The sequence below is a fragment of the Saccostrea echinata genome, unplaced genomic scaffold, assembly GCF_033153115.1.
Source record: "Saccostrea echinata isolate AGI-Se365-2 ecotype Australia unplaced genomic scaffold, CSIRO_AGI_Sech_v1 ptg000015l, whole genome shotgun sequence".
NCBI lineage: Eukaryota > Metazoa > Mollusca > Bivalvia > Ostreida > Ostreidae > Saccostrea > Saccostrea echinata.
In genome coordinates this window covers 13,900,347-13,910,000 of record NW_026889764.1, presented here as the reverse complement: position 1 = coordinate 13,910,000, position 9,654 = coordinate 13,900,347, and the positions used below count along the sequence as shown (strand labels likewise).

The window sequence follows — 9,654 nt, the reverse complement described above, 5'->3', positions numbered from 1 at the left end:
GTATACTGTTTAGATTTCAATACGTGTAATTAATTACAATTATCAGCCTACTAAGAGATGTGATAATAATCTTTGATAAAATATTTTTAAAATAAAAACAAATATTTCCATAGACAATTTCCCTAGGTAATAATTTACCGATAATGAATATAAAATTCAGGATTATGTACAACCTAGATAATCAAGTAATTTACACATTTATTCTGAAATTGAGCCCTTTACAATATTAATTACGGAGTAATTCTATCAGACATTCATTCAATGATCAATTAAATTTATTTTGATAAGTATACTCTTCTCGCCTTTTAGTTTTAGGTTTTCATTTAATCAAAATTTATTAATCACAGTACTTCTTTTTATAAAATATGTATCACCGAATATTCGAATCTTAAATCTATATTCGAATATCAACCCATCGAATGAATATTCGAATGTTCGAATATTCGTTGACATCCCTAGTTAAAATTTTCAAGATCATTTAACATTTTCTTTTTTACTTATCAGTAATAATATCTGTTTTTTCACAAGCATCCATAATATTATTCCCATGGACATTAGAGTCTGCCCTGAAGAAGTTTTAAGACGACCTAGTACATCTTGCATATTTTTATTAAACTTAATATTTTCAGCGCAATTCGTGACTGTCATGAGACTATTTTGAATCTTTAAACTATATCACCTAGGATACATTATCTTCTAGCTATTTCTTATTAATTTTCATTCATTGCTATGCTATAGCTTAATTCATTGGTATTTGCTATTCCTGTGAACATTGATGAGGCAAAGATCAATCTGATAGTGCAATATATTACAACTTACTATATTTAAATAAACAATGAAAACTGAATTACTAAGTAACATCCAGCACCTCATTTTCTCCTCGTTTTAACAACGGAGCAGGGACATACAGAGTTCTTGTAGGTCCAATTTTCCAGTATCTTCCAAGGTTAAAGCCATTTAGAAACACTATGCCTTTATTCCAACCCTGTTTACGCAAAAATAGTTGACAATATTAGCTAAGAAAAACAGCAAGAAGTCTTTCCCTACTGTCATTTCAGAAGACAAAGACACAGACTTCCAAAAGTCCGGAATGGGCGGCTGATCAAGTTATGTTTTCAAATATGTGTATAAATACATAAATTAAATGTATATATGTAAGACAATCATGCAGGTATGATCTTAGCACTTACTTTCATATCAAGAAATGTATCACACGGAGTGTCATCTATCTGTAAAGATGTTCTCAGAACCATTGGCCCTTTAGGTGTCAGTGCGGTTGGTTTCCATTCCGCGCAATGTCGGATACTTAGGAAAATAGTATTTGTGTTCCGCATTATTTCATCTAGTAATATATCAGATTATTTTTAACAAAATCAGTTTAAGCTGCTGTCTTACCTGTCCAATAGTTTGGTTTTGAAATCCAATGGAAATATGTCCCACTGTTTTATCTCCTTTCCGTCCAACTTTACGGACCCATTAATCCCTGCACAATATATATCGTCAAGTTAAAAAGATCCACAAGGTGTTCTAGCTTAAACATTTTTAAGGTTACAATATGTACAATATTACATGTACCTTTTACACATAATGTCTTCACAACAAGGAATATTAAAAAGATTCAATTGTTTTACGAATGCTGCTTGGTTAACATATCTTTAATCACCTTTTCTCTCCTCATTGAATCTGTTAGAACCATATTCAACATAGTTTACTCTTCCGTGATTTTCAACCATAATGTCTAACGTACTGTTGTCCTGAAGTTATGTAGTCATTTTATAAATTAGATAATGTCATATTAGTAAATAAAACTGAGGGCAAAGAAATTTTTAGATTTCAAAAAACGAATGTTACTACATTAATATCTATAGGGAAATTATGTAAGCTATTTTTTTTCTTCTATTTTCTCCTTTTTCATATTTGATTTCAATTAATTGATAACTTTAAGGCTATTAATAATTTTCTTTCAATTTTAATGGATGCTGTCAAACAACAATTACCAAAATATTGGTAATTTCTACTTTTCCATCTTTGCTCATCCAATCCAGTAAGCTTTTCTCTTCTCCATTAACTATCACCTGAAATCAAATTTTCTATATTGAAAAATCCCCACTCAGCAAAACAAATAATCTACCTCACGCACACTTTATAAATTAGAGACTTCTTTAATCTACATAAAAAAAATCTACTTGGGTCCTGTCCTTTGGTATTTCACTGAATAATAATTCTTCTCCTGCAGTAATTTTAGCTCGATACAATATGTATCCAAAACACTGGCCGTATCCTTGGTGGTAGTCAAGGTTTTCCATTAAAACCGGTTCTAAAGCCTTTATTGGTGTCTATAAAGCATTGGTAAAAATATAATTTTTTAAGAGTCAGAATTCAAAAAAATATAATACATATAATACTGGTGTAAGAAAAAAATAAAAATAAATGAATGTTTTACTTATGTCAATGTATACTGCTGATCCGCAATAAATTTATCACATTACGTTCTAATTTCGGGTCTTTATAAAATATTTAAAAATTTGAAACACCAGCATTTAATGTATTTATATTTTATTCATACAAATTCAAAAAAAATAATTGCACATTCGCTTTTTATTCATCTGTTATTGACAAAATACAGTTGGCAAAGAGACATGACATACAAAGGTAAACAAACATGCATCTATCAAAACAAGCTGTAGAATTGTGCGTATTTTTTAGGCTGAAAATATTTATTTCTTCTTTTAAGCAATAGCATTTTTCATACCAAAAAAAAAATTTTGCAAGAAATTTAAAAAAAGAAAACATTTGAGTTAAATACTTATTTTGTACTTACTATTAGAGACGAAATAGATTTTAAATCTAAAAACTGAGACACTGCAATTTCACCTGTATTAGATAAAAGATCTCTCATTAAAAATAATCTTTGTAAACATTTTTAATTCAGTACTTTATAATTCGTTAGTAATTTTATATTTTTGACATGTTGTAAAATTGAAAATGTTACCATACGCTTTCTTTGGCAAATTTGGAGGAAGTTCTGGTAAAGATGTTATTCCTGTGCAAAAATAAGTGGCCCTTTTAATTCACATGATTTTTACAGTGTAGATGAAAATCAAAAACAAAATTCTTTAAATTAAAACTAAATTTTATATAAACTCTCAGCCCGTTGTGGCCCCTAATATGAGTGGTCAGCCGCTTTTTCTTGATATCATCTTAAAGCTTTCATGATTTTAAACACTTTTTGTTCAACACCTATTCATAAATATTCTTTTTCGTTTCCGAGATATATGCAAAAGAAATATTAATGGCCGGCTCTTCAAATCCTAAATGGGGACGTCTAGCAAAAATTGAAAGATTGCATATTATTAAAAATATTATTTTGAACGTCTTTTGTTCAGTATTGTTCAATAATAATAATAAACATTTTTTTACAATATATACCTTGTGGCTTCAATCCCTTTTCCAGTATTATTTCTCTGGCCCTCATATATTTTGGTGTGACGTCTCCTGCCTCTGAGAGAGGTGCATCATAATCTGTTCACAGAAGAAAAACAGTAACTTTATCATGCTTATGTAGCTGGTGGACATTTTGAACAATTAAGAGAATATATGTACTTTGTATTTTTTATGTTGAAATTTTGAGTATCAGCTTCATATCTTGGTATCCTTTTGCCAGTCCCGCTGAATTCAAGATGGATGGTTCTTTTTCAGTAAAGAAGACACAAGGGATAAAATAATATATAAAACCATTTTCAATTTTATTGAAAACCTTTAGTTGTAATTAGTTGTTTTATTGAGTTTATAAACTTGTGTACTAAAAAAATTACCATAGCTTGTAACATCGGGTTTGTAGTGTGATCCTTCAAAATAATTAGCACCAGCCATGAAACCAAAGTTTGTTCCTCCATGGAACATGTACATGTTAAAAGACCCTCCAGCATCCAGGATCCCGGAAAGACAGGCTTCAAACGCTAGAAATTATAAAAACATGGATTATTAACAGTACAGTGTGCATGTTAATTAAGACAATAAAATCTGAATTCGAAAATTAACATATTAAATATAATCCATAAAACAACACACACACGGTCTGTTACATGGATTTTGCAAATTTCCTATATATACATTTTAGTAAGTTTAAATGCCATTGATGTACGTTGAAATTGACTCTCGAGAAAAACTAAACCTAGAATGTCTAGTCCTTTGTGTGGCTGTCCCCAGTGGTCAAACCAACCGGGCCAGAACTCCATGACCATAAGAGGAAATTCGGGACTCCATTCTCGAATCATTTTGAATAGTTTAGCTCCATCATCCATAGTTGGGAAGTTAGCAGTAGGTAAGGCATCTATATACAGAATGGGTGTTAGGATAAAATTTGTTCTTTAGTTTCTTATCTTTAAGTTTGAATAATCTATTTGTTAACTTAAACAGAAAATGTAATAGCAACAACATAAAATTAGAGAGCCTGATTATGACCTTACATTTGTAAAATGGTGCTCTTTTCAATCCAAATATATTGTCAGAGGTTAGAAGAAGTTCTTTAATACCATTCTTCAAAAGAATCTATACAAACAAAAAAACACCATATGAAAAACAAATTTAGTACATCTATACCCAGCAGTTTCCTGTAGAGGACGTATCGCCTTTGTACATGTACAATATGGCTACTGTCCTTTACAAAAAAAACTTGATATTTGTACATAACAATTAACAATTTTGATATTTCTTATGCAAAAATTGTACTTGACAATTGCCATGTACAAATTTGGCATAAGAAATATCAACACTCTTGTAAAGGACACTACTCACCTCTCTAATGGTGTGGAGATGATCAACCTCAGTGTTGTAGGAGCCAAATTCGTTTTCAACCTGGACAGCGATAATTGGTCCACCACAACCGTGCTGTAAAGTTGGAAAGAACAATACATGTATATGGCTACCAGTTTAAAACATGGAAGAAATTAAGATGCAAACTTGACTGGGACAGCAACCAAAGCCTAAACTATTCGATACATGTATATAGATTTATACGAAAACTTTGTGGATATTTCTTTTTGTTTATTATTATGCTCGTGAATTCTCCTGTAAATACTAAACTTCATGATTTGACTTTGTCCACCCCAACCAGGAAAATTGTTTTAAATTATAATGTACCTGTTGATCAACTATTCTTGGTAGCAGCTCGTCCAGAAAACGCTTCACGGCTTCAACGTACGGAGAGTAGTTACTTCGGACTTTCATGTTTGGGTCCTTCAGGAGCCAGCTAAAATTTGGTTTATTTTGAGTTCAATATAATGGTCTTTATTCATAATATAAAATTAATATCAAAATGAAGTGTAACCCATTCTTAAACAGAAACGGTGTGCCAGCTAGGAGACTAGAGTACCCATGGTACATATGTCCTCCACAAACGAATTTCTAGTTCCCAGATCAGCGTTTCCACTTCTCATTTAAAGGGTTATTCAGAGACGTAGCATCGTTTTTGAAAGGGAGGGCTTACCTGAAAAATCTTTGACAATCAAAAAAAAAAAAAAAAAATCCAAACTCGAAAATCCTATTTCGTGAAAAGGGGTGATCTTTTCGACAAGAAAACTATTGAATGCATTGATGTTGGGAGAAGGTTTTGACTAAACTGCAAACAATAATGGATGGGTTTGGGAATGCAACCAGCATTTCAATGAAAATTTTCATAGAAAATGAACCGTATAGTAAAAGATCAAGTTCGGAAAAAAGTGCAATCCCCATCCCTGATACTATGTACTTGTTAGACTCAAACTAATGGTCAAAATACTTGCTACTGTTTACAAGTACGTTTCAACTTTTTGTTGCAAGAGGATATAAAAGGAATATCAACACTGAAAAATAGCGGTGACAATAACATCAGGCAGAAGTTTTTTTTATCATTAAATGTACCTAGGCATGCCTCCCCAGTCCCACTCCGCACAGATGTAAGGTCCCGGTCTGAAGATTACATATAAACCTTCTTCGCTAGCTTGTCGGATAAACTCCCTGTAATGACAAAATAAGAGGATCTAATACGCAGGTGCATTTTTTTTTTTTTTTTTTTTTTTTTTTGTATATTGAAATATATAATATATAGAGTTTTGTATCACATACCTTACATCCAATAATCCTGAAAAGTTAAATTCGCCTGGATATTCCTCGTGCAAATTCCAGGGAACATAACTACAATGGAAAATGATTTTTTAGTTATGTACTGTTTCTTCGCAGTAATTAACTTAAAGGTAAATACGGTTTTCTGCAGCCTATAAGATGTTACATTTCCATAATTAGGTCACCTGAGTCACTCAGGTGACCTATTGCTATCTGTTTTCGTCCGTCGTCGTGCGTCGTGCGTCGTGTGTTAACATTTGAACATTTTCAGCTTCTTCTCTGAAACCGCTGAACCAATTTCAGCCAATTTTTGCATATGGCATCTATGTGTGAAGGGAAACAAAATTTGTGAATTTCATGGTCCCTGTCCCCCTGGGGCCTGAGGGGTGGGGCTAAAACCATCAAAATTAATGCAATCTTTATAAATCTTCTACTTTACTCCTGGACATCAAGCAGTCAAACTGTTGACATGATTGTAATAAACATTGAGCCCTCTACCAAAATTGTGAAATTCATGGCCCCAGGGTCAGGGGTTCTGGTGCTAGGGCGGGGCTATATAGATCGTATAGTGAAAGTGCATTATTTCTTTGAAAATCTTCTTCTCTACTCCTGGGTATTATTGAAACAAATTAAATACATAGTTATGATAAGCAAGGGTAACTCTACCAAAATTGTGAAATTCATGGCCCCAGGGTCAGGGGTTCTGGTGCTAGGGTGGGGCTATATAGATCGTATAGTGAAAGTGCATTATTTCTTTGAAAATCTTCTTCTCTACTCCTGGGTATTATTTAAACAAATTAGATACAGAGTTATGATCAGCAAGGGTGACTCTACCAAAAGTGTGAAATTCATGGCCCCAGGGTCAGGGGTTCTGGTGCTGGGGGGGGGGGGGGGGGTATATAGATCATATAGTGAAAGTGCATTATTTCTTTAAAAATCTTCTTCTCTACTCCTTGGTATTATTGAAACAAATTAAATACATAGTTATGATAAGCAAGAGTGACTCTACCAAAATTGTGAAATTCATAGCCCCAGGGTAAGGGGTTCTGGTGCTGGGGGGGGGGGGGGGGGGGGCTATATAGATCATATAGTGAAAGTGCATTATTTCTTTGAAAATCTTCTTCTCTACTCCTGGGTATTACTTAAACAAATTAAATACATAGTTATGATAAGCAAGAGTAACTCTACCAAAATTGTGAATTTCATGGCCCCTGGGTCAGGGGTTCTGATGTTAGGGCGGGGCTCTGTTTATTACATAGTGAAAATGCATTAATGCTTTAAAAATCTTCTTCTCTACTCCTTCGTATTAATGAAACAAATTAAATACATAGTTATGATAAGCAAGAGTGACTCTACCAAAATTGTGAAATTCATAGCCCCAGGGTAAGGGGTTCTGGTGCTGGGGGGTGGGGGTGGGGGGCTATATAGATATAGTGAAAGTGCATTATTTCTTTGAAAATCTTCTTCTCTACTCCTGGGTATTATTGAAACAAATTAAATACATAGTTATGATAAACAAGAGTAACTCTGCCAAAATTGTGAATTTCATGGCCCCTGGGTCAGGGGTTCTGATGTTAGGGCGGGGCTCTGTTTATTACAAAGTGAAAATGCATTAATGCTTTAAAAATCTTTTTATCTGCTTCTGGGTATTATTTAAACAAACTAAGTACATTGTTATGATAAGCAAGGACACCTCTTCCAAAATTGTGAAATTCATGGCCCCAGGGACAGGGGTTCTTGTACTAGGGTGGGGCTATATAGCTCCTACAGTGAAGGTGAATTATTTCTTTGAAAATCTTCTTCTCTGCCCCTGGGTACTATTTAAACAAAGTAAGTACATTGTTATGATATGCAAGGATGCCTCTTCTAAAATTGTGAATTTCATGGCCCCAGGGTCAAGGGTTCTGGTCAAAAGGGGGGAGGGGGGGCTCTATTGATTATATAGTGAAAAATCAAAATTTCTTTGAAAATATTCTTTTCTGCTTCTGGTTAAAAAGCAAAGAAGCTAAGTATATAGTTATGATGAGCAAGAGTGCTTCTTCCAGAGTAGTGAATTGCATGACCCCTGGGTCAGATGTGCTGGTATAAGGGTGGGGCTGTTGATAATGTAGTGAAAATGCGTTAATTCTATTAAATAATCCTGTCAGCTCCTTAATGTTAAGCAGTTAAACAAAGTGAATACCTATGATGAGCAAACCTGAAACTTCTGGTCCCAGGGTGAGAGGCTCTGGTGTTTCTCGGTGGTGAAGGGGGGGGGGGGGCTCTATTGATAATATAGTGAATCTGTAGTGAAAATGCATTATTTCTTTAAAAATCTTCTCTGCACTTGGGCATATCAGAGGCAAAAAGTGTAAAAGTTGTAATAAGGAAGGGTATTTTTACCAGATTTTTGAACATCTGGACCATTTGGTCAAGTGTTCTGGTCCTAGCCAGGGCTCAATTTGCATTCTACTGAGAGGAGTTATTCCCCTTTGCCGTTTACTTTTGATAATTAATCATTGTAAATAATGTACTTGAAAAATTTATAGAATAAGAGAATTATGCAAGAATTTTTATTGTATAATACAAAAAGTATTTTCATAGTTTTAATGATCATGTGGACTTGTAAGTAATAGATAAATAAAAATGAGACAAAAATAACTTGTCTTATTAAATGTTCATCAAAGACCAAGAGAGGCCAGTGTAAGAGATTACAACAAGGAATTAAAATAGTACAAAAGCACTGATAGTTTGTTAATATACTATATGGTGATAGTGATAAATGGGAAACAGATTAGAACCTAATTTATGAACTGTTAGACTAGTTATTTTGTTGATCCTGATCACCCTATTTTTCTTGCTTTTGGGCATCAAAGCTTCACCTTTCATTTCATTTTAATACTCTATGGATCCTCTAAATTGTTGTATTGTACTCAGGTGACCGTTAAGGCCCTTGGGCCTCTTGTTATTCTCTTACGTTTCCACGGTGTTCAATCCACAAGCTTTCATCTTCTTCAAGCGGTCTCTCCAATACTCGGGAACCACACGGAAATAATGCATGGTACCACTGAATATTTGGAGGGGTTTCCCATCCAGGATAAAGTTCCCATTCTTAAAGGTTAGTGATCCAGAGCTTTTGTAGATTTCTGACATTCTGGAAGAACATGTATTGAATGTACATTTGGTACATTGGTAATTAAAGCCATACTATATCGTGAATAATCATGCCATCATTGTACAATGCACACATTTTATGTATCATCAATACCGAAGGGTATGTTCACATTTGTTGGTGTAAAAGAAGAAGCTTTTGTTGATACATTTTTACAACAGAGAGTGTCAATACAAGTACATGTATATACATTCTCTCTCTCTCTCTCTCTCTGAATCATGTAACAGATGTGAATTCTGTATATGCTCATGGCAACCTGAGGGCACGGGGACCCCCTACCCGATGATGTGTCATGCGACGAACATAAATTTTATATGCCTTAAGAATGTGACACTACCCAATCCCCTACTACCACCACCAGGAAATAAAATTTTGACAAATTTCTACTGAATGAAACAAGA

The 9,654-nt window shown here is 33.8% G+C and overlaps 1 protein-coding gene across 1 annotated transcript in view; it reads right to left on the bottom strand.

Annotated features, from left to right (window-relative positions):
• Nucleotides 1-9,248, bottom strand: part of LOC133187895 (beta-galactosidase-1-like protein 2) — a 10,137-nt gene extending 889 nt beyond the window's left edge. The window contains exons 1-17 of the mRNA XM_061323285.1: nt 9,059-9,248; nt 6,106-6,174; nt 5,902-5,997; nt 5,143-5,251; nt 4,798-4,890; nt 4,470-4,551; nt 4,175-4,333; nt 3,816-3,959; nt 3,430-3,522; nt 2,993-3,043; nt 2,822-2,874; nt 2,187-2,336; nt 1,998-2,075; nt 1,664-1,754; nt 1,396-1,483; nt 1,191-1,305; nt 869-985 (exon numbers count right to left, since the gene is read on the bottom strand). Of these exons, the coding sequence (XP_061179269.1) occupies nt 869-985; nt 1,191-1,305; nt 1,396-1,483; nt 1,664-1,754; nt 1,998-2,075; nt 2,187-2,336; nt 2,822-2,874; nt 2,993-3,043; nt 3,430-3,522; nt 3,816-3,959; nt 4,175-4,333; nt 4,470-4,551; nt 4,798-4,890; nt 5,143-5,251; nt 5,902-5,997; nt 6,106-6,174; nt 9,059-9,234 (1,764 nt within the window). The 5' untranslated portion in view covers nt 9,235-9,248. The remainder of the gene's footprint in view (nt 1-868; nt 986-1,190; nt 1,306-1,395; nt 1,484-1,663; nt 1,755-1,997; nt 2,076-2,186; nt 2,337-2,821; nt 2,875-2,992; nt 3,044-3,429; nt 3,523-3,815; nt 3,960-4,174; nt 4,334-4,469; nt 4,552-4,797; nt 4,891-5,142; nt 5,252-5,901; nt 5,998-6,105; nt 6,175-9,058) is intronic.
• Between the last annotated feature and the right edge of the window lie 406 nt (nt 9,249-9,654).